Source organism: Molothrus ater, chromosome 3 (genome assembly GCF_012460135.2).
Source record: "Molothrus ater isolate BHLD 08-10-18 breed brown headed cowbird chromosome 3, BPBGC_Mater_1.1, whole genome shotgun sequence".
Lineage (NCBI taxonomy): Eukaryota > Metazoa > Chordata > Aves > Passeriformes > Icteridae > Molothrus > Molothrus ater.
In genome coordinates, this window is record NC_050480.2 from 62294558 (window position 1) to 62319195 (window position 24638).

Consider the following 24638-nt stretch of genomic DNA (forward strand, 5'->3'; position numbering starts at 1 on the left):
GGCTGGCATTGTTCCAGTGGAAGCAGGCTCCTTGATTTTTCTTCATAGTCAATGAAGACACAAATACTTTTCCAAAACCGCATTGCTCAATCTCTAGATCACAGCTGTCCTTAAAATCAAACATTCCTCACCAAAATAACAAGTGAAAATGCAAGAGTAAGGAAAATATAAATAATAAGTACTGTGAATTACTAACATCATACAATGGGTCTGTGATTTTTCTTTTCTCTCCCACTCCCAAAAAGCCTGCATTAGCTGAAAGACCACTTTACTTAAGGCACAATTCTAATGGTCACCTTAAGCCAAGAAACAACATTAGGCAATCTGACCTATCCCCTTATGGACTCCCTCTTCTGATTGCAGGGAAGCCTAGAGAGATTATTCTGATTTAGTCATATCATCAATAGTCTTGTCCTCATCCAAATTTGAAAATACTCACTATTATTATTCTCCATGAAATGTCATTTGAATTCAGAACCTTACATGAAATCCTGTAAAAATTCAAAATTTCTGACATACCTTTTACAAAAGACCACTGGAATCTGCTGTCTCTTTTGTCATTTTCCACCTGGGATAATCTCTTGAGCTCAGTGGGACAATGGGACCAAAACTGAAGTCTGGAGTGTACTGGGATACACAAATAGCTCACTGACATCAGCCTCCAGAGCAAACACTGTCTGAATCTCACCAGTCCCTAAGCTCAGGGGAGTTTCTAAAAACGTCATGCTAAATGAAATTGGATGTTGACATCTCTGTTATCAAATGCAGCAAAATATTGAGAAGATCCCATATGGATTTAGATGCATTTCTGGAACAACTCATCAAGTACTTGTTTTCACACCTTATCTGCAGCACTTTGCACTGCAGTGTACATTCTCATGGCCCAGCCTGGGACAGTAGTCACTACCACCTTAAAACATTATGTTTCTGTTTTCAACCACAGAACCTGTTCCTTTCTGTTAACTACAAAATGAGATATTTCCCTTCATGGACTACAGAGTGACTAGAAGGAAACTTTGCAGTATTTTTAAAATGCTTACTTAGTGCTTTTTGTAAAGCAACAGAAAAACCCCAAAAATAAAACCACACCACCACTCATTGCTCAAGGTGCTAGCTCAAGTCTCTGTGAATATGAAATTAATTCCTACCATCACAAATTTTCCCCATGGCTACACAAAAAGAGTAACTTTGCTAGATATTCAAGGTGCCTATAACCAGGTAGTTCAATCAACTTCTATCTATTTAAACCTTTCCTTCCTACCAAACACTACAGTATCAGAATGTTGAGTCTGCTAACTGAACTCTAAAGGAGCTTCAAAATGCAGTGAATTAAACTTTTATCCAGCTGGTTTTAAATCTTTTACCCCTGTAACTTAACACACTCCACTTTTCTTAAAGTGCATAACCAATTACTCATTATTATTCATTTACACTTCTACAAAAAATAACATTGTCCCATTCTCAGCAAATGTCAAGCCACTAAAATTAAATTATATAATGGACTGTTTCCCCAGGCATCCATTTTTTTGCACTCATCACCCCTTTTGAGCTCAAGTTATAAGGAACAAAAAGTTTGGTTATGAATCCTTGGTATTTTATCTCAAAACCAGACATTTATAAAAGTGCTTATTTTTTTACAAAGGTCTTACAAACTTAAAAACATTACTACATGATTTCTCATGACAAGAGATGTTAGCTCTCTGAATTCAAAACCAAGTTTCTGGTGTATCTATTTCCAGCAACACCTCAAAATCTACTCCTTAGTGTTATACAATAGCTCTCAAACATACATCTGCTGAAAGTCTGCTATTCACAGACTGTTTCCTTTTCATTGCTAGTAGGATCACATGTTTTTGGATACAATGAAACTTTCACTTTCCTATCAAATCTGAAACAAAGCAACTTTAAAGGAGGAAAACAAAGCAGGACTTTAAAGAAGGGACAGACGCAAGTTGTTGACATAGTCACAATTTTAAAGGTAGCACCTAAGTATTACCCAAAACTGAAACCAATTCTTTCTATTCTTTGCAGATTGATAAAACTACAGATCAACAGGCTTAGTGCAGTAACATCACTTCCCATTCCACGTGAAAAGCCCACGTTTTTCATTTCCCTTTTGCTAGCAGAAAATGTAGGAACATGTACATGTCATCAGAATTTTCCAGTGCAGACACTTCTCTCCTAAAGCTGCTATAGAAAACTATTGGCAGCAGTGACAATGAAACACAATCAAAACACACGTGCCAAAAAGAAAAAACCTCTCCCCCAAACCCAGCAATTAAAAGCAAACTCCCAAAATTTCACTACTGCTTCCCTTTAACAAAAATGAAAAAAAAAAAGACATTATACGTTCATTAGTTATGTACTCTGATGTGCTATGGCAAAGTACCTGACACTATGCATGGTGTAAGACCCTACATTAACAAAAAATATGTTCTTTATTGCATAATACTTCAGGATAGCTAATTCTGAAGAATATCCACTGTGATTGCCTTTGCTCTGCCCTCAGTGGGAACTGAGCTCTAATCCAGCAAACTTCACTCTCTGAAAGTCCTGAGAATTAAACCTCCAAACTGTTAAAACATGAGGTTTTCTCCAAGTAAGAATATTCATGATATTAAACTGTATTAAACCTTGTAGCTAGATTTGTGGTATAGACTAGAGCCTGTCATGATCACCATTCCTGAATGAGCATAAGAATGTTTGCTATTCATATTTAAAAAAGGCAAACCTAAACTTTACAGGGCCTATCGCTAAGGCAGACTTTTTCCCCCAAGTATCACACTCTGTTCTCTTTAGTTACATATGCTGATTTTTAATAATGCAAGGAGAATTGGAAGAGTACAAGGAACTCTTCAGTCTTATATTAAGTGTGCAATATTGATTATAGACATCTCTCGTGACACCTCTTGTCACAGAAGAAATATAGTAAATACTTCTTTCCATACTAGTTTGTATGTAATTCATTTCCTGGGTTCCACCACTCTACCTGCTGCAGTTCAAATATGTATCCTCATGTCCAACAACCAATTAAGTATGTGTTTATGGACACCAGTATCACAGTTAAGTATAGAAATTACCTCAGCTAAAACAGTTTTTGAAACAAAGTATTTTAATTTTCTCTTAATTAGCATTATTCATTTGTGGAAAACTACAGAATGAGGACATTCTATACAAAGCATTTGCATTTTGATAATTTTTTTCATTAGCTCAAAAGACCTGGCCTCTTAGCAAACCAACCAAGTCTGGGTATCTTTTTCATTCTGCTTGGCCAGAATGACAGACTTGGACAGTGGCTCCAGCCAGACCTGGAACAGGATGAGCTCAGAAAGAGTCACCATGAGCTTGTGTGCACATAGATCCAACTGTGAAGTGCTAGCAAGAGGAAGGAGAGACTTTACAAGCATCATATACTGGTGCTTGTGAAAGACAAGCTTTAGAGATTCAGATAATGTATTTATATTATAATAAATCTTTAGAGCATCAGATGGAGTACCTCACAATGACTAACTGACCCTTTGTATATATATATATATGGCTTGTTGACAAATTTTGTATGTTTTTTAGTACTTAGTTGGAATATCTGAACTGAAATATAGTTGACTTAAAAAAAGAGGAAGAAAAGAAAAACAACAGGCAGAACAGGCAAATTTTACAGAAATATTTATATAAACGAGTTCAGTAAATTCAGATGGAAACTGAGAGAAGGGAGAGTAAAAGCTGAATTATCTGTTATCTAATTTGCTTTGTGGGAGTATGGCAATCTTTGTCTGATGGTGAGAAACAATAAGGCAATGATTACTAGGGACTTAAAGTTTCCTCATGAAGTACAGTCCTTTCTTATCACTGCACTTGAGGGGAGACCTTTTAAGTAGAAAACATGCTGTACTTTTTCTTGTTTTGTCGTGCTCCAAGTTTTCCCAAGCAGCAACAATGGGAAAGAAGAAAGTTTCAAACTGGTTTCTGTGGGGCTCTTGAAAACTTCTAGAAACCAAAACAGTCTTGGAAGTTTCCCTTTTGCTCCTCTATTTAAAAGACTAGGCAACAAGACATTAGTGCTACTGATGCGAGCTATTAATAGAAAAGGAAACACCCAAAAATAGAGAGGTTTAAAGGACAAAATGAAATAGTGGCGAAATCTTTTATTGCAACCAGTACAGTTACCATACAACAAAAACCACCAGAGCCCCTGTGCTGAAGGTTCTCTTCAGAAAGGAAATGAGCAAGAGACCAAAACTAATATCTTTATATATATATGTGTGTGTATATGTATGTGTGTATATATATATATATATATATGTGGAGAGAGAGAGAGAGAGAGATAACAAATTTTGTATACAGAAAGCAATGCCTTGCTCCTAACATTAGCAAAATTAGCTTTTACTTGCTCTAATTTTTCTCATTGGCTACAAATGCAGAGGAAAATGAGCTGTCAAAGGTTGTTTTCCATAGTACAAATGAGAGCACAAACAGTGAGGTATATGTATGTTAATAAGCAGAGAGCAATGATCAGTATGCCCTTGTGAGCAGAAGCATTCCTTGAGGTTTCTGATAATCTGATGGTATACAGTATGTTGCCTTAACTATGAGCACTTAAAATGTATTTATGAAAATAATTCTGCTTGCGCAGGGTCTCTCAAGCTAATGCAGCTCTACTCCTGCACCAGTATCTGAAACAATCCCCTTTTTTACCCATTTTGATATCTACATCATTTATGTGTGTACAATATGCAACACCTTCTCTAATGAACTGCAGTATTCCACAATACTGTTTATTGTGCAGTGCCTACAAAGACCAATTAGATCACCACACCCTAGCTTTGTATAGATGGAAGAACATATTTACATTTAAAGAAACAAAGAAACCTTTCTTCTTACCAACTTTTTCCTCAAAACAAAAGTATACTTTCTACTTAAATATGACCATTTTAAAACTGAATCCCAGGTACCAGTAAAACATAGTCTTCACACTTAAAGCTTTACACTTTTTTTTTTGAATTGTGGTTATCAGTGTGGAAATGCTTCCCACACCCATCTCCTCAGGCCAGATAAATACTAGATCCTTTATTTTTGATTTGCATCTTCATTAACGTCGCTGATAATTCCAGGATGAATCTTGACAGCATTTGCTCCTTTAAGTAGTCTTTACCTAAAAAAGTACTGACAACCAACTAATCACCCTTGGGCCTACTGAGGAGAGTTAAATCTCCTTGACTTAAAATTCATAACCTATTCCCATCTGGTGGTATATGGCACATGAAGGAATATGACACGTTTATTTTAATAAAATGTGTATTTTTTTCCATTCCGTCTCCTTTTTCTCATTTAAATGATTACTCCTGCTTTTAACCTATCTAAATGTCATGACACAGGCCAAGTGTGATTCAGAAGTTTTCATTGCTGTTAGTACATCCTTTTCTTGCCCAATAAAAATTTTCAAGTTGGCTTTCAGTTTACAATTCTCTTAAAAATTTCCTTAAGGTACTCCAGAAAACAGTATTTATTTTTAAAAAAATATGTTTATTAGACCCTCTAGTTTTATAACCAGTTGTAGGAAGCTTCATGTAGAAAGTAATGCTACAGTTCTGATTAGCTTACCTGCTCATCCACCTGCTGATACATTCCTACAGGCATTTCTGTTGATGTTTTTTTGAGTTCTGCATGTATTTTTTGTCACCATGAGTTAGCAAATATACTTTCCTTCACAGACTTTCAAAAAAATAACAATTTAACATCTTAGCACATTCTATAGTCATCATTACCTCCTGGTTGTTAAAAGCATAAAAAAAAACAACAAAAAAAAAGCTCTGCAAGAGGCACAATTTAAACCAATTTTGTCCCCTTTGTAGGAAAAAGAGAAAAAAAAAGTATGCTTCTGAAACTTAAATGGATCTGAAGAACTTCAGACATTAATTTTATGTTTCCAAATTGCTGGAAAAGGCTACATTCCTACCATTCCACTCGAGATTCACTCTATTGCTACTATTGAAGATTTCTTTTTAGACAATATACATGAATAAATCATGTCTGATAAGATACATCCACTTACAAAGAATTAAATAACTTAGGTGGGGAACAGCATATAGAAATAAAATGTGTTCCAGAATACAAAATTATTAAGGACTGATGACAACTGATGAAAAGATCACAGGCATTTCAAATTTCTGATCTGCTAAAACATCTTTCTTTCTTACGTACTGTTTTACTGATTTGGTTCCTGAAATCTATTATTTTTCTTCTTTTGTAGTTCTCTTAGTACCTGCCTCCAGGAAAGAAATTGGCAACTATGCTGGTTGCTATTGACACTGACTTACACTTTCTCAGCAAAACTATTCACTAAGAGGTAGAGGGATGGAGTAACATGAAATATTTCATTTCTGCCATAAGGTTAACTGCTTAAAAAAGGTGCTTCCAGCACCTGTTCTGCCAGCACATGAACATTCAATATAATGAGAGTAAGAAATGGGGCATATTACATTGATAAGTCTTTATCTGTATGTCACTGCATCCAAATCCACAGGAATTCTGACATCATGTATCTGATCCACAACAATGAAATAACCCATTGTATACATTACAGAAAGGGATATGAGTTTCTTAACTTTAACCCCAGTCTCTTTCAAAGTGCCACAATACAATTGCACAGCCTAACCATCTTGCTAAGCAGATCTATTTTTAGGCAGCTTCTTTGTTATTGTATCTCAGTGCCTACTTTTTAAACTCAATCTAGTTTCGCTGGTAGCTGAGCTTACAAGCGCTGCCACATGTCTCCTCCAAAGGTAAATATAAATATATGGCTGAGTTCTGTAGCAACATAATGATACAGTGTTAAAATACACTGGACAACAAGTCTGAAAGAAAACAAACAAAAAACCCCCCACATCTGCAGAACAGCTCAGGCGTGACAACTTCACACGGAAAACACACCTGTATGGCAAACTGTGTGCAAGCTGCGCATCACCTCTGACACGCGTCTCTGCCTTACACAGGGCCAGTTAAAGGAAGCCAGGTACCAACTTGAGTCAACGCTTGGGAGAACTGCCCGAGTTTATTAACTCCGCCGTGCGCCCACCGCAGCCTCCCCAGCAGAGTCCCCGCCAAACTACCTGTAACACAGCCCCAATTTCCCACCCTGCCGCCCCGCTCGCATCCCCATGCCAGCCCTCCCGGCCCCTCCTCGCCCAAAGCGCGGGCGCTGCCTTCCCACCCTGCCCCTCCCCGAGCCCCCACTCCGGGCAGCGGGGGAGCCGCCCCGCCGCCCCCTCCTTCCCTACCGCCTTCCTTCCCCCCCCCCTCCTCCGCGGGCCGCCCCCGCCGCCACTCACCAGCTGCGCGCCGCACACGGCCACCAGCGTGCACCGGCCGCTGCAATAGCCCATGGCTCCCGGCACCCCGCGCCGCCGTCCCGCGCCGCGCCCACTCAGGCGGCGGGAGAGCACCGCCCGGCCGCCGCCCGGCTCCCGCCTGCCGCCGGCGCTCCCCAGCCCGGGACCCGCATGGGGGCGCGCCCGCCGCCCGCCCGCCCGCCCGCCCTCAGCCGCGGCCGCAGCGCCCGCCGCCTCGGCGGTCGCGGGCAGCGGGGCCGGCCGCCCCCGCGGAGGGCGGCAGCGCCGGGGGGAGGGCGGCGGCAGGTGCCTGCAGGAGCAGCCGCGCTCTGCCGCGCAGCCCCAGAGGCATCTGGGCTTCAAAGTTTGCCCCCTCAACTCCGCTCGCAAACCATCCGGGCTCGCAGCCGTCTGCGGCGGGGGGGAGGCGGGGGGAGGAGGGGAGAAGGGAGGGAGGGACGGACGGACGGACGGGGAGGCGAGGCAGGCGGCGGCGCTAAGCTCGGTTCACGCTCGCAGAGCGGCTTCCCTCCTGCCCACAGCATAGCTGCTCCCCCGCCCGCCTTCCTCCTCCTTCTCCTCCTCCTCCCGGTAGGGCTGAGGCAGCCCCAGCTGTGGGAACCCCTCTCCCGGGGGCTCCCCCGCGGGAGGGCGCGGAGAGGCGGCGCAGCGGCGGGGGGCGCCTCCGCTTTGTCTGCGCGGGCGCGGCGAGCGCGGCTGCACCTTCCCGGGCGCCTTTGTCTCGGCGGGACACCTCTCCGCGCCCACCCCGCGCGGAGCTCCCGCGCACCGCACCGCGCCCTCCGCAGCCCCGCCGCCGCCAGGCGCAGCCCCTCCGGCAGGGCACGGCCCGGCCCGGCCCGCGGACAGAGCAGGGCAGCGGAGCGGGGCCCGGCCGCGGGCGCGGAGCGGAGCCGGCGCGGCCGCAGCCCCGCGGTGGGGCGCGCTGCTGCCGCCTGGCGGGCCGCGGGCAGCGGTGCAGGGGAAGCCGCCCCAGCCGCCCTCCCTCCGCTGCAGCCGGCACCCGGGAGAGCTCCCCGGGAGCGCCGGGAACGCCGCGGGCCCCACCTGCCCGCCGCACCGGTGTCGCTCCCACCCTGAGCGGAGCTCACAGGCGGAGGCTGATCTAAAGAGTCTGACCTGGAACACTGGGAACACATTCCGAGACAGAGGCTTGGGGCTGGAGGGTGAGGGCAGGAAAAGAAGGACAAGACTGGTCCTATTAAGAAAAAAAATATTAATTGGTTTCAGGGAACTGGCTCTTCACCATTATGATGAGGAACGTTTGCACTTAGTGACTTGATCCGGCCTTCCTCTACTGTTAAAAGCATTCAGAATACATCGGGTTGGTGGTAAATTATGTGTCAAGATCTGCTGTGTCAATCAGCCTCCAAAGGTTGTTAATTGCTGTGTCATCACCAACCACCTTGACATTGAATTTAGACCAGGTCACTCTTACTGCACTGCCCATCAACAGAAGTAGTTTTATCTGGGATGTCATCAATTATGAACTGGAGGAATGACCCTGGGTTTCCTGAGCACATGTGGATATTTGTTCGCAGCACAAATACCCTGTAAAACTGGAAGCTCTCTGGGAGCTTATAACCCCATGTAGTTTGCTCTCACTCTATAAGCAAGTTTGTCAAAATCGTTGGCAAACTGTCAGATGAGCAGTTATGACTCCTAAAAATTCTTATAATGTAATGAGCACTCCACAGGGAAGCAAAACACGCACAAAAGTGACAGTGTTTGTCCTCTGCTCCAAAAGTACATTCTTCTGATTGTCAGCCTCTGTGCTGTCAGACACAGTATGGACCAGTCAAATCTCTGGGCACAGCGAACATATTCACTTGAGGATCTAAGGAGGCAACTAGGGATAGCCATAGCTGAGGACAAAGAAAGCTGTGGAACAGCTGAGGCTTAGAAAGCAGAACTGTCCAGCAAGTGGCAGAGAATAGTTCAGGTACCTCTGCACTCAACAGTTTCTTCTGACTTCTTCAGCATTTCATGCTTACACTTACAGGATCACAGAATGGTAGAGTTGGAAGGGACTACAGTGGGTCATCTGGTCCAACTTCCCTGCTCAAACAGTGTCATCCTATAGCACATGGCAGTGGAAAGAACAGCAGATCTCATTATCTGAGACTGGGAGCTGGGGAGCTAACAGAAAGGGCAGTTTGTACTCTTTTGCACTCTTGTGAGGAAGCAAAGAGTTCTCTCTCTGTGCCCATAGCTGATCTGGTTGTTCATTACAGTGGGAGGTTTCCTAAGGAAAATTTGGGCAGTAGTGGAAGAGTCCAAAATGACAGTCTCCATGGACTCTAACAGCTTCCCAAAGCTCCCTGATCCTTTTTCTTCTCAACACCTTCTCCTATACCTTTGCACTCTAGTAAGATTCTAAACTTGTTTGCCTTCTCCTAAGTATGTTTAAAGTAAATGTGTCTGTTTCTGTGCTGTTATCCACTTCCCCCTGGTCTGTGGCTTATCTGTCCACACAAACTTCCTTTCTCCATGTCACTTTTATCTGTTTAATCTCTTTTATCAAGAGGACTCAAGCCACAGGATTGAGCTCTCATTCGGTCAAATGCTCAGGTCAGGGCCTTTTTGAGTCCAGTCTAAGCCTGTTCTTGGGGCCCTGCAGCTTCAGCATGCAGAAAAATCAGCTGTGTACACACAGCAATACTGGTTTTTTTGGTTCCTAGTTAGACTTAACAAAAGGCCTGTTATGTGTGCTCAGTGAGTAATTTCCAAATGTTCATAACTTTGTCAAAACAAAACCAATTTTCTTCAAAGGCAGGCTGTGCAGTGCTCTTCACTGAAGGTTATTCCATGCAAAACATTAACTTGCAGGTTACAGTGCTTTCACCAGTTGATTTGTAATCATAAAGAGGTAAAAAACAAACCAAAAAAACCCTAAACCAAACAAAACAAAAAAGCCAGATAAAAATAGCTTTCCCTGTTTCCCTCCAGTCTTCTCAATCAAGTGTAATTTTATTCCTATTTCTATAACTCATTTCTGGGAGGAGATCAGTTCCAAAATCTTAGACTGTCACTAATGAGTGGAAACCAGAGGCTACAGATTCATTTTACTCTTCCAGTTTTAGGAGCTCATTGCTAGTACCTGTACACCCAGGATGTCTGCTCTTTGGAGACGAGAGGGGAACACGCTTTTTGGCAGCATAATGGTGAAACCTGTGTCCCCTAGAGTGCCTGCCTTCCCTGTGATTTGACAGGACTAACTAACTGGTTTTAAGCCTAACCCTAGCCTGCTCCTTCCCTGAGCCTGGAAGAGCACCTGGGCAAAAGGGCAGCCCAAGGAGGGCTGCAGCTGCCAGCCTGCTGCATCAAACCAGTGGCCACAGAGGAGAACAAGGACTTGGGAGAACAAGCCACAGGCCAAACAGAGCAGCAGGAAGGGCCACTAGTGGCTTATGGAGCATATCCCTTTCCTTTAATAAGCCTTTCATGTGAAATCCGTTTAGCCAGCACAGTGTGGGTTCAGTGGCACGTCATCCCTAGCATTCCAGCCATGTAGGAGCTTGCTGCCACCAGCACCACCTCCCCAGGCTCTCCCAGGTGCCACTAAATCAGCATGAGCTCTTACCTACTGCATTCATTCATTACCTACTGCATCCATTCTTGTATCAAACCAGTCTGAAAATGCTTTGTAATTGATAATATTGTCATCAATAGTAAAGGGATAATATTGTTTCAATTTAACCAACACCTTGTTAACAGAGCAGACCTTGCTGTGTGATGTGCATGTTGACTTTCTGGGGAAAGAATCAATTAGGGAGGAAAAAATAAGTGATTAAAACATAATACAAAATTATTGCAGGCTTAAGCACACTGCAATAAAAATTCTATTCAAACCTATAAGACTGTAGCAGTATTAAACAATTTTTTTAACATAATCTCTACCATAAAGATTGAATGTCAGGTACTTTTTTTTACCTCCTGCAGGATTTCAAGACTTGATTGCCCAAATGACAGTTTACTTATTTTACTGTCACATACTTTTGTGAAATGCCATAACAAGTTGATTACAGGTTTCACATTTTGCATAGTGACAAAATCATCTGTCATATAATAGTCTGATGCCTGAAAAACCATTTAACTAAGAAGCAGTTGCTACTGAAAATAATGATATTTGAAACATTAAGTGGGTTTAAATGTGTACATTTTCTAAGTAAGTCTTTGTTTTAACTGAATAAGAAGAGCAGTGTTATCCCTTTCAGGCATGAATTTAGGACTTGTAAAAGTCACCAGACAACAACTAGCTAGAGGGTGAGATAAATTAGGAGGGACATCATTTCATGAATGAAATGAAAAATAGAAATTGAAAGCCTAGTGATACATCATAGCTTCTACAAAGATGAAAAAGTCCCTGGCTCCTGTTTCCAAAACCTACCAACCTGTGCAACCTGTTATTCCTACCAACCTGTTTTCCAAAACCTACCAACCTGTGCAACCTGTTACTCCTACCAACCTGTTTTCCAAAACCTACCAACCTGTGCAACATGTTATTCCTACCAACCTGTGCTGGAGATCTGAGGCTATGTCATGCACTCTGGCTACTGGAAACAGAAACAGTCTCCCTTTCCCTTATGGTGAGAAATATTGGGTCTCTGGAACTGGTGTGAAGAAAAGAATAAGATTTTACTTTCTTATTCAACAATATGCATACCTTAGATGAGATATAAGTAACAACAGTAATAAGGATAATCCATTCATTTAATGTATTCATTTTCTTGACTGATTCTAAGTGACTAGATTTGGAAATAATGTGATGGGTCATTTCTACTTAGCAATACTAACCAGTAAGGGAATTTTCTGGTCATTTTATTTCTGGTAATGAGTGGATGAAGTAATGGTAGTAGCAATCTCCCTTCTCATCTGCAGGCAAAGGACAAGCCAGTTTTCAAAATGAGAAGGGAATGAGATGGGGAAGCTTAGCAAGCTGCTAGATTGAAGAAGAGAATGATGTGTCCCTGGCACTCTGTCATATATACTGACTTTGTAGACAATGCAGGCATCACATACCTGCCATTATGAAGGTTGGTAGAAAATGGTAGTGAATTATACATGAGGATGAATGCTGAACCTCTGTGGAGGGGTGCTGCACCCAGGTGCTCAGCTGACCTGCAGTGGGCTGCAGCACAGGGTAAGACCGGGTATCAGCAGAGTAGTGTCCAAGGGTGTCCGACCTTCCTGGGCCACCAACTGCAGCGCACCACAAGTGGCAAAAACCCTGCTCTGGGGCCACAGATCAGTGGCAGCCAAGCGCTGTCACTGCATCCTTGCTGCTGAGTTTGTTTTCCACCCAGGCTGAGAGACATTAAGGATGCAACAGCTTTGGCATTTTTCAAACTGTTCCACCTTCTGTGGGAGAATGGGAAAAATATGAATCGGAGGGGAGGAGGAATTCCTTGCCATATTATCTTGCTTCACAAAGGAGCGTGGTTAACAAAATTGTCAAGCTGAAGGTTTATCATTGCCCTCTGTGGACACAGTTTGTACAATGTTTTTCTTAACTAACACTGTAATTTTCTGTGCACTTATTAGTCTTTCTGGGGAAAAAAAAAGAGTCTAATAATGCTATCACTGCTTCATTTTTAGTCAATGTTTTTTCACTTGTGGACATTAAAGCATTGTATAGGTAATTTAATATTATTGATCCTGAATTTCAGTAGATCTGTGTACAGAGATTTGAAACACTTCATATGTTAGGTACTTTGGACATCCACACAGTAGATTTTTCTTATCTGTCTGCTATAAACTTGTGTAACCTTTAGCAAGTCGATTAAACATTCTGCTTCTTATATACCTCATCTGGAAAATAAATGTGTTCTCATTTCGCCTAGGGCAAGGTAACACAAGGGAGAAATCATTTTCGTAGCACTGAAATTTCTTCTCACATTTAAAATTGGCCAATGAGGAGGTCAGATTATTCTTTGTGACCATTGTTTTTAACGTTTGTTTCCCTTATCCCATGAAATAATGGATGCATATCCATTAAAACTATATTTTTAAGCATTCTGCTATTAATATTATTGAACATTGCTTTTTTTCCTTAAGTCTGTCAAATCTAATTTTCATTTATCATGTTTGTATTTAATGTGATCTCTTTAAAAAATTATTTTAACACATTTTAATTCTGAAATAAACAGGCTCTGTTTTCAGAAAATATTTTGATTGCCAGTGAAACTAAAATCCTGACGTTCGACAAACAGAGGGATGCTTTCTTCTGTGACAGAAGCGTGACTATGGTCTTCAAAATGGACAGAGGGGTAAAATTACGGTTTGTATTCAAGAAGGAGATTTTACGGGCAAATAGAAGTAGAATGAGCCGTCGTACTGCCAGTCTCCTAAGCTCTCAGCAGTTGGAAGAGCTCTGGTAGAGCCCAGCTGCAGCTGAACCTTGATATTCTTTGTAAACTGAAACCCGTCAAGAGAGGGCACTGCGTTCATGCACACACACGGCGCCCGTCGCCGGCCGCTCTTGCGGAAAGCTGTGGATGCGCAGATTCCCACTCGCAGCGCTCCCGCCAGCCCTGCCCTGCCCTGCCCTTCCCATCCCGGCCCAGCCCAGCCCTGCCCAGCCCTGCCCTGCCCTGCCCTGCTCAGCCCTGCCCTGCCCATCCCAGCCCAAACCAGCCCAGCCCAGCCCCGCCCTGCCCAGCCCAGCCCAGCCCAAACCAGCCCAAACCAGCCCAGCCCTGCCCTGCCCAGCCCAGCCCTGCCTTGCCCAGCCCAGCCCTGCCCTGCCCAGCCCTGCCCAGGCCTCCAAGGCACGGAGGAATCCACAGCATGGATACCATGGTGCAGGAGGCAGCCGTGCCTAACGCGGTCTCCCTTTGGCACACAGGGAATCAATGGGCTTCGTGAAGAGTGTACTGTAAGAAGGAAAAGTAAAAGTTGTGCAGCAGGTCTGATGATCTCTTATGGACTCTGATCTTGGAAAACCCTGTTGTTTTCCTGAGGTCACGTGTGGCCTTGTAACTTGTAAGAGAAGAATAACCTGAGTTATGTTTGTTTATAACGTTTAAATGGCTTTCTAGGTGAAATGGAGTGCCTTTGTTTATCCATATTGGCCTTCTGCAATAGGTGATAGGACTTCCTTGGACTGATTTCTGATTGAACTAAATTTGGGAAATACTGTTCTAGACATTGTATAGAATTTTCTAAAAACAAGGACTACATAAAGCATTCTGTAATAAATCCTAGAGGCCCAGTAGAAGAAATAAGATCAAAAATTACATTTTATCTCTAGTCTAAAACTTAATTTTAAAGAACTGCTTGTTACTCAACTTCTAACAGTAACACTGAAAAGTTCCCTTTAGAAATCAAAAAGGTTGTTTTCTTCTCTCTCTAAACTTGTCGTGACTCTTGCCATTTTAATATATAATCTTCTTTATGATAAGATAAAGACCTTGGTCTCCCTGTGCGTTATACTACCAGGTAGATTTTTCAGTCCTTCAATCACTCTCACAGATTTATTTTTTTTTAAATCCTCCCTAACAGTTCAATATGTTCTAGAAATTTGGACCTGTGGAAGTAAACACAGTATGTTATTCAGGAATGCAACACTTTCAAATGCAAAAAGCCTCATATCAGATTTGCTTTCATCATCCTCAGGAAATATCCTGTCCATCTTGTTCATCTCCTATGCCCTCTAGAGCTCCTTCTCTGGTTCTGTTTCCTGAGATAGGCTTCTCCATGGATTCCCTCTGAATTGCCTTGTCTATTCCTGGCTACAGGACTTTGTGTTATTCCTTGCTCAGATAAATGTTTCTTTATGTTCAGCTTGCCAAGTTACCCAAGTTACATAAAACAACCAGTCCTCTTCACAACATGCCACTGAAACTACCTTTTCATCTTCAAACTATATTGATAGCAATTTCCTTTGTTTTTCCTTTTCTGTATTTAATTTAAGTGGTAGATAGTACAAGGTGCTATTGATATGTTCAGAAGTTGTTTTCCATTTAAAATTCCTAATTTGAGATGTATAATTACCCACCTTTTTTGCTAACTTAATAACTTGCTTAACTTAGGCTCCATGCTGAATTTTCACCCTTCTAGTTTTCCTCGTTAAATGGTCATCAATATGAGCTGAAAAAATCTAAAGTTTTTGAACCAAATGGTTACCATCATCATCCAAACTTTTAATCTCATCAATGAAAGCCATCAAGTTGGCTTGATAAGGTCAGTTTTCCATAAACTCATGTGGATCAGCATTAATTATTATTAATCATCATCAATAATTATCCATCTTTAATTCTTTATTAATTGAGTCTATATCAGCTGTTATGTCAGTCTTATATAATTTTTCCTCTAATCAATGTTAGACTGGCAGGTCTTCTCATTTACCCCTTAAAATATTGGCACAATATTAGTTTTCCTTCTTTTCACTGGGGCTTTTTGATGCTCCAGTATTTATTGAAAATAAACCTTAATGGTTCAGAGAATTTCTTTACCAGATTTTTCTAAAACTTCTCAATGAAAATTACCTGGATCTTTTTATGTGGAAATGTGTGCTGTTATTAACTACCTTTTGATTTTCTGGAGTGACCCCTGGAATGGAAAGTACTTCAGCTTTACCTTATGATAAAATTTCTACTTTTTCCCCTCCTAAACAGAGAATGGGGCTATGCACTGAGCACACATGATTTGTCTGCATTATTATTCTTTATTCTGTATTTCCCATCTGCTAGTGCAAAACCAATATTGTTCTTCTCTTTTATTTGCTTTTAATATCCTTTTAAAAAAGCCAAATAGTCTCTCTTCTTATTGACCTTAGCAGCCATGTCAGGTCTTATTGCCTTTTCAATTTTGTAATTGATTAATCATGATTTACTTTAATCTGGTGAGGTCCATTATTAAATGATTGTGTATTTTTTTACTTTTGTTTCCTTTATCTATTTCCTCTGGTTCCTACTTCTATGTAGGCTCATTATGTTGTGATACTATTTCCCTCCCCTTCCATTTAATTTGGTTCTTAATTGCTATCAATTCATTGAAATCAACCTATTAAAAGGATTACTGCAGACTGGGTTTTGTTTTCTGTGCAAACAGCAAATCTAATATAACCAGGATTTTTACCTAGTAATATGTTGGATTTTTTAACCTATAACTTTGAATTCTAGAAGAATGTTAACATTAGCATCAGAATTTCTTCAGCATATGTCACTCAGGCTGAAGTTCATGTGATTACACAGGCATTTAGTTCTACTTCACTGTAGACAGGTGCTCACCTGAGCCTGGGGCTTCCTACTGTGATATGGGAACTTGCAGCCAATCCCAGCTGGTACTTTGCACTTTGCCAGTTAAATATTCACCCCCAAACTTCCAATATTTTTCACTTCTACACTGTCAGCACTTAGTAAGAGCCATTTTTGACATGAAGTGTCTTTTTGCACTCTCTCCCAACTTCTTTCTTAAATAGGTTACAGCCAGTGATTTCAGTATTCCAGTCATGCAGATTACCCAATCAAGTCTCAGTAATGCCAACGAGGAAAAATTCATGCTCATAAATGAGCCATTTCAGCTCTTGTTTACTAAAAAGGCTCCTAGCCTTGCAATAGAGGCAATTAAAGTTTTTTTCTTCCTCATATCCTTTGGATTTTTGATTAATTTTGGCCTAAGTGTCTTCATTTTTGTCAAATTTGATGGTTCTCTGCCCCTCATCCCTTCAATATTCCCTCTTGTTATTAGTTTGTCATCCTCAGACACCACTTGCAAAAGGGCTCTGGTGCCTTACTACTTGGTAAAATGTGCAGTGGAAGTTCCCAATGCAGTGTATGTCAAGAGGCAAAAAGTAAATTTACAACAGCAAGTGCAGAGTGCTGCCAAAGAAAGGCAGTATGAATTTTTCCAGAGTCTGGCATCTTCTTTGGCCATGATTCACATTCATTCACAAGTCTTAGCATATAATTTCTCATTATGTTTCTGCTAGTAGTACGATCAGTGAAAGGAGTTCCCATTTTTCCCTCTCAATAAGGCATTCCCCATGATGGACCACCTTCCCAGAGATACTGTACAATTCTGCATGGAATCAGGCTGTAAATCAGAGCTGAGAAGAAACTCAGGTTTCCAAGAGCTGTGCAGGCTGAGTTGTTGGGGAAGTGTGTTGGAGAGCCAGACAGCAAGCTTGCAGGTGGGACTGGGGCCCTTGATAGTCCTTGCCCCAGGGCAGGGGCAGGGCTGTGGCTGCTGGAAGTTCCCTGGTCAGAGGCACAGAGGCAGGAGAAATATCTTTACTTCTACACACTTCCCTTTTGTGCTGGGGGAAAGCAGGGGTGGCCATCTGAATTTTCAGGTCCTTCTGGCTCTTAGGCAGAAGTCCTCAGCATTGTTGATGGGGAAGACACAAGCAAAGAGGTCTCTCTTATGGTGCCCCTCTCCTGTGCCTGGAAAGCTGGTACAAACAGCACAGGAACAGCTTCCAGCTCTGTGGTTAACATAATTCACAGAGTTGGGAAAGGACTTTAATGGATCAAGGGGTGCTGACTCGCTTAAAATGTTTATCAAATAGCAATGTCACATTATGGGTCTCAGCATTCAGATAACAGCAGACTGGTTTATATTTACTTGAAGATGATCCTTTCTATTTATTTTTCATGAATGGTCATTTTCTTCAACTATATAGCTGATACAGAGATTTGAGATAGATTTAAAATGTGGAGATGATAGTGCAAGATATTATTGTGCTAAAAGGAGATACACGTTGGAAAATTATAGACAATGTATATTAGTTTAGTTATAATAATAACTCCCAAAGAGTTTCAGCTTAGTTTGGGGCTTTGGTTTTTTTTTATAGGATTGGTTTTGGTTTTTGTTTGGTTTTTTTTCAGATTTATTTTCTTTTTCTGCAAAAGTTAAATAAAAGAAGTTCAGGTCAAACACCTCCTTGGGACAAGAATAAGATCTTTTGGTGGAAGAAGCTGTAACAAACTTATCATCATATCATATAATAAAAACTGTGAAATGAACTTCTTCCCTGCTGTCACCCAACTTCACAGGCCTGTGAAGCTAATTTATGCCTCAGGTACAATTATGGGTTGTTTTTTTTCTTTTCATTAACAGGTTCCTGAAGTGTCCAACAATCTGATTATTTAGAAGTAATATTATCTGATTATTTTTAGAAATTTAGGGTTTATTTTGTTCTCTCTCACGCATTTTATTATCTTCTCCTTCTTTAAAACTTTATTTAAAATTAATCTCTGATATGTTTTTTCAACATGAAATATAGGTTTCACACACTGCTGAGACACCTGTAAGTTCAACAAGCAACCAGCTGAACAGTGCAGCCTGAAACTACCAATTCTTTTTATAAAATGCTATTTTTTTTTCCTAAGCTGTGCTTTAAATATAAATTGAATTCTTCAGCATAGAGATTGGGCCTTTAACTGTATCATAAAATGTTTAATACATTTGGGCATTTAGGAAATGACATTAAATAGGCTAGGCCCTTAAAAACTGTGTTCCTTAAGCTCCTATTTTGTGTATCCTGTAAAGATTTATTGCAGAGTTTTTCAGTTGCTCTTAAATTCACTGAGTATTTCAAAGAGATTTATTTTGGTTTTTTCTTTAGCCATGGCAGATGTCAGCTCTCTCAGTTTTCTTCCAATTAATGCTCTTACCAATTTTTCATATTCTGCCTTGAGGTTAGACTTGAGCAAGAAGGGTTTGTCAATTCCTGCAGCCACGAAATCTGGGGTTTTATTGCTGTTGTTCCTACACTTTTCTCTATGTTTGGAATCTTTTTATTTAAGATTTGTTGTTGTTCCCTTCTCCATGTCTTTTACTGATGGTCCAGAGTGTTTCTTTATCTCTGGGCAAAGCCTTCCTGCTTGAGAGACCTATTTTATTTGCTATATGGATGCAAAACATTTGTCTCTATTTTTGCATTTAGGAAAATATGTGTATTGTTTCTTCTTTGGCATTGAAGTTCATGTGGTACATTTCCATTTATACTCTCACCTAACAATGCACATATGCCTCCCATGTGTTTCCCATCCATCCTTCCAGCCACCTACTGGGTATTACTATCCCATGCACCTATCCTAGAAGCATACAAGGTAGACTAAATTTGACTTGATGACTTCTGAGAAAATGCTAATTTTGCTACCTTTTTTCCTACAGTTCTTTGGAAATAATGCAAAAACATTCTCATTTTTACTGACCTCCAAGAAATAGAGTAGTAGATGATAGTGAATAAGAGGGTAAATAATGTAAAAGACTTTATTTCTGAGGGCAAGAGTTCAGCACCATTTCTACCATTATACTCAGTAAAAGGCCAAAATAAATCTCCCCTTCAGTCTATTTCTCAGGATTATTTTGCCTAAGAAGGTTTAACCAGCCTGGAGTAATCTTTCAATACATGTTAGGAAGATTTCACATAAATAAATCATCCAGAGTAAAACTGTAGTCTGAAATTACATTGTATTCCTGTTCCTCTTCTTTCTTTCTGCATCACTTTTCCTTTGGTTGTTTTACTCCCTGATACTCTTGAACATGTTCTTTGCTCACATATTGACTCGCTTTCTCTTTTGTCTGACTGCCTCTAGGTCTTGCTTCTGTCACTGAGCTTTCTTTGCTTCACTGAAGTTCTTTCTTCACTTGCTAAAATCCCTTCCATACCCCAAAGTTTCTTAAGAACTCTGAGGTTCATTTGCAGATAATTCCAGCAGGAAACTCTCAAATTGATCTTTTTTGCTAGTCCTGGGGCTTTCTTTCCCAGTTATTTGTTTTTCTTGATTCTCAAAACATTAGTCAGGGTAGACTTATTATTGTTTGAACAGCACTGATGGGAAAAATTATATAAGCTGCACATTCAACATCTGTCTACAGGGTGAAAGAGAGGAAGACTCGGAGATACTGGATATTCTTCCCACTTCTGCTGTTTGTTAATTATATCAATTTGATCAAAAGATATTGAAAATACTTCAGTCATGCAGGTTTTGGCATTGCCAAAGTTCCCTATTACATGTGTATCTTCAACTTGCTTCTATTTGTAGCTTTCTTTTTTAATTATCTAAGAATGAGATGGGAAATGAAATCTAAGTGAAAAAAAAAACCCAAATATCAGAAGTGAATACCCAAGCTATAAACCTTCATTTTTCTTCTTACGGTAAGCAACCTCTCTGTAAATATGCAGAGTAATAAAGTTATAACATAGGAATAAACAATCTTGTTCTCCATGCCCTCTGCAAACTATATTACTAACGCGATTTTCATTTCATCAAACAAGATTCTAGGAGTGGATAGAGCTGACTGGGATAATGCAAATCATCACAAATAAAGGAATATGATCAGTGTTACCTCTTTTTTTATAACACCAGCCTGTATGAGTTGAATTTATTTTCCCCCTCATTTGTGTGCTTTATCTCTCTTTGATGCATTTATTTTGGATGATTCATTCAGGGTGATCTTTTGAGAGCATACATATGGCAGTAGCCATCTCAGTCAGCATTGTGGGACAGAGGCACAGTCAGCCTGTAAGACCACAGGCTTTCCTTCCCTGCCTCCCTCATATCTCTGCACATCCACCCCACACAACATGCAATCGGCTTATGGATACATCAATTGCACAGCAATAATCTGTTCCCCTGTGGGCTGTGGCTTTTGCAAAGGAGTAAGGCCTTCTTTTTTACATTTTACAGATGTGTGGTGCTCAGCCTCACAACGCTTTTCAGTCTTGATTATTCTTTTCATGAGGTCCACACAATATCCAACAACATTGCATCCAACTGAAACTTCTGATTAAGAGTTTCGCCTTCATGTGCTGGGAAGCAGAAAGTAACTCTGCACTGGTGAGCTCAGTTTCAGGGCTAACCCATCTGCAGCTGCACAGAGATAGCAGCTAGCATCTGGTTTTCCTTGGTTCACAGGCTTTTTTATTAGATCAGATGAGCAACCAGCAGAGGGGAAAAGTGCCTTCTTGGTTGTATAGGCTAACATTTGCTGTTAGCCTATCCCACATATGGATTCTAGGGCTGCAGAGAGAAACAAGTATAAAACTGGATCTCAGAGAAGCTGTCTTTAGGAGCATTTCAAGGGATGTCTGGGCTTCAAAGGGTGTACATCACCTGTATAGAAAATAATCCTGCCTGTAATAATAGCCTGTGCATGGATAGCCTGTGTATGATTCTTTTTTTCCTTCTTGTCCATGCAAATGGAGTAAATAGATACAGGTGAGAGAACAGAAACACAGAAGGGTCAAGGTGTAAGTATTAGAAAGCTACCTGGATTTCTTCAGTTGCCCAAGCTGAGATTCATAGACATTTGAGATTGACTGCATCCATTTTCCTATATTCAGCTGGTATATCTTCAATCTGGGTGGTCAACAGACCATAAATATGTTGTGCATGTGCATTCTGACAGCACATGTATCAGAAGAAAATCTTGCTAAAAAGCACATAAAACAATTGTCACAAAAACATTTTTTTCATATCACAGCTAGTCATCTGCCAGCAAGATGCCAGAAAGAGTGTTAAAAATACTGTAAATATTCAGCTCAAAGTGTGTTTACATTTGCAATATGTTCTTTTATGTGAAAGAACAGAGACAGAATGAAAGGAGAATCCTCCCCTTGGTAATGACTATTTTAATGTCTGCTCAAAGCTTTGTAAATAATGCAGCACTATAAAATTTAGTCATAAGAAGTAATCATTATCTCTCAATGAAAGAGAATAATTTTTCCATTTGACCTGACATATAAATGTCTATAAACATTATATTTATCTTTAAGAGTGTTCCCTCTATTCATATGGTAATACAGGCAATGTGAAGATTTCTAACATCTTAGAAAATTACCCCACAGTACACCCTGTATTTTCCAAAAGCTGCAGTCTTGAACAGGGATTTTTATGCTTCCGACAGATTGGGTCAAAGAACATACAGACACTGGAATCTTCTTTTGGTTGCTTCTAAACTTCCTTCATCAGTGGCTGCTAAGAGATATACTAGTGAAACATGCTCCTGTTCAAATAGGCCAAAATCTCTTTTCATAAGATTCTCAGATGTTTCCTTGAGTCATGATGAGAAAATTTTGGAGGATTACATTATATCTTAAGACAGAACTTTTAAATATGGCTTATTAATTGGAAGAAAAAAAAAAAGAAGCAGGTGATTACTAAGCAATTTTATATTACGCCGTCTTGAGAGAAAGGTGGTACTGGATGACTGATACATTGCCAAGGGATTTTATTTTCTTGTTTATATGTAAGTGCTGCTGTTATAGGTCACAAGATATGACAAATGCTTTGTGTGCCAAACAGGGAAGTATTTTTATTGTACTTGTCGGCATAGGGAATAAAAGTGCATTTTGTGTGATGCATTGCTTACAGTTAGATAAGATTAAAAGACTTAATGTGGGAAAGGAAAACAGTAGCAAACAGCATGATACAATACACAACACAAATGTAACAAAGGATGCATCTGGGACTTCCAAGTTTTTAATTCTCAGGTCAATCTTGAAGTACATATTTAAAAGCTTTAAGGTTTCCATTTGCAGAAAGAAATGAGAGATGAGGTATGAGTCATGAATGCTGCATTATGACTCAGGCTTGGAGTCCTGATTTGTAGAAAGAAAAGCCTAAGCATAGGCGCATCTGGGTATCATGATGAGACAAGAGAAGGCCATGCACCACCTCTTCTCCAAACTTTTCTTCACCCCACACTTCCACGCATGCTCAGTTTCTCTGCAAAAGAAATGAGTGCACTTTCCAGATGGGATCTCTGATGCATTCCAAGCAATACCAGCCAGCATGCTGCAGGCCTCAGGGCTCCACATGCTGTGCAGCAGAAGACAGCAGAGAAGCACCCCAGAGAGGTCACTAAGTCATGCCTACGTATTTATGAGTGCTTCAGGGAGTTGCAAGTTTAGGTGAGACAGCACACTGAAAAGTCTTGCTTCACTCTTATTATCTGAAGATTTCACAGGTCTCTTTTGTGTAAATGTTGGTAACCAGAGGGAATAACCTGGGCTGCTAATCAAGATTTTTCCTTTTCAATGTTATACCTCCAGAACAGAGCACTGATAGCCTCAAAAAGAGGCTCAATAAGATGTATGAAAGAGGCAGTTTCTGTACAGATCACAAAATACAGTTATAAGCAACAGTTTCTTAGAGCTTTCATACAAATAAAAAAATCAACAGGAAATACTATAAAGAGTGGATTATCTGAAATCTTGCTAATAGTAATTTCCTCACCATTTCAGTTGATATAAGAAAATGGAAACAAGCAATCAAAAAATGTCCTTCTGCAATTAGTCTTTTATGAATTTCATTTAGGAAGATATAATTGGTCATCGATGTCTTATTAAGTGTGAGCCAATGAGGAAAATGTGACTGCATGTCTCTTGTATATAGCCTGGCTAAATAAACTTTTTCACCTCTGTTAACCACATAATTTCATATTTTGCTTGTAGCTGCTAGGTCTTGTGAGACTAATCTGGAGAAGCAGCTATGCACTGCTCTGTTGTCAAGGAAACTCTCGTAATCACCAGTTAAACCATAGTAGTAAGATATTTCTCATGTTCATGGTAAAAATGGGACATTCTGCAAAGGTATGGGAGAAAGGGGAAAACCAGATGTAACAAACCACTGACAAGAGTCCTTACCTGGGAGAGAAGATGCTTCCAGCTTCTGGTTCCTGCTCCAAATAATTTTGGTGTATTTTTTCATTATCAGTATTATTAAATACACAGTCTTGGAAGCAGAGAGGTTTAAATCTTCGACTCTATTGTGAGAACTGTGCTGGATTTCAACTAGAATTTTACATAAGGGACCAAAAACCCTGCCTAAATAATGTGAAAATAACTTGAATATAATCACAGTTGTGTTTCATTTTTTCTTACTTGTTATGATATAATTAGTTTTAAGACAAAGAAAGAGATATAAAATTATGTGATGATTATATAGAAGTCATATAACCATGAAATGAAAATGTTACCTATACACAGCTAAGATTACTGAGATGGCTCTTACTTAATCAGTGATAAATATTTTTGGTTTTGTTTCTAAAACAAAATCTTAGAATAAGGGTAATAAATGGCATATTCTTGATCTAGGAGACAGTGCACTGCATTTTGAAGTGGAACAAATATTTGCTTGACATATGTAAAGAGCATGCATTAACCTGGGACGTAATTACTCCTCCTCTTTGAAGTAAGTGGTATTACTTCAAATGACTAATTCCAGAAATCTCTATACTAGGACTATATTGGAAAAAAAATGAAGACAGGTCTGAGAAGAATCTTTTAAAGTTTAAAAAGTTTTTTTTAGCAGCTTTGAAAAAAGTCACCAAGAA

At 40.4% G+C, this 24638-nt stretch overlaps 1 protein-coding gene across 2 annotated transcripts in view; it reads right to left on the reverse strand.

The window, feature by feature from the left end:
• The window catches only part of NKAIN2 (sodium/potassium transporting ATPase interacting 2), a 525471-nt gene extending 517646 nt beyond the window's left edge, over positions 1–7825 (reverse strand). Inside the window, exon 1 of one of the 2 annotated variants that reach the window (XM_054514433.1) lies at positions 7326–7825. In XM_054514433.1, the coding sequence (XP_054370408.1) occupies positions 7326–7379 (54 nt within the window). In that variant the 5' untranslated portion in view covers positions 7380–7825. The remainder of the gene's footprint in view (positions 1–7325) is intronic. The other variant, XM_036404578.2, reaches the window with a different exon arrangement.
• Positions 7826–24638: the final 16813 nt, after the last annotated feature.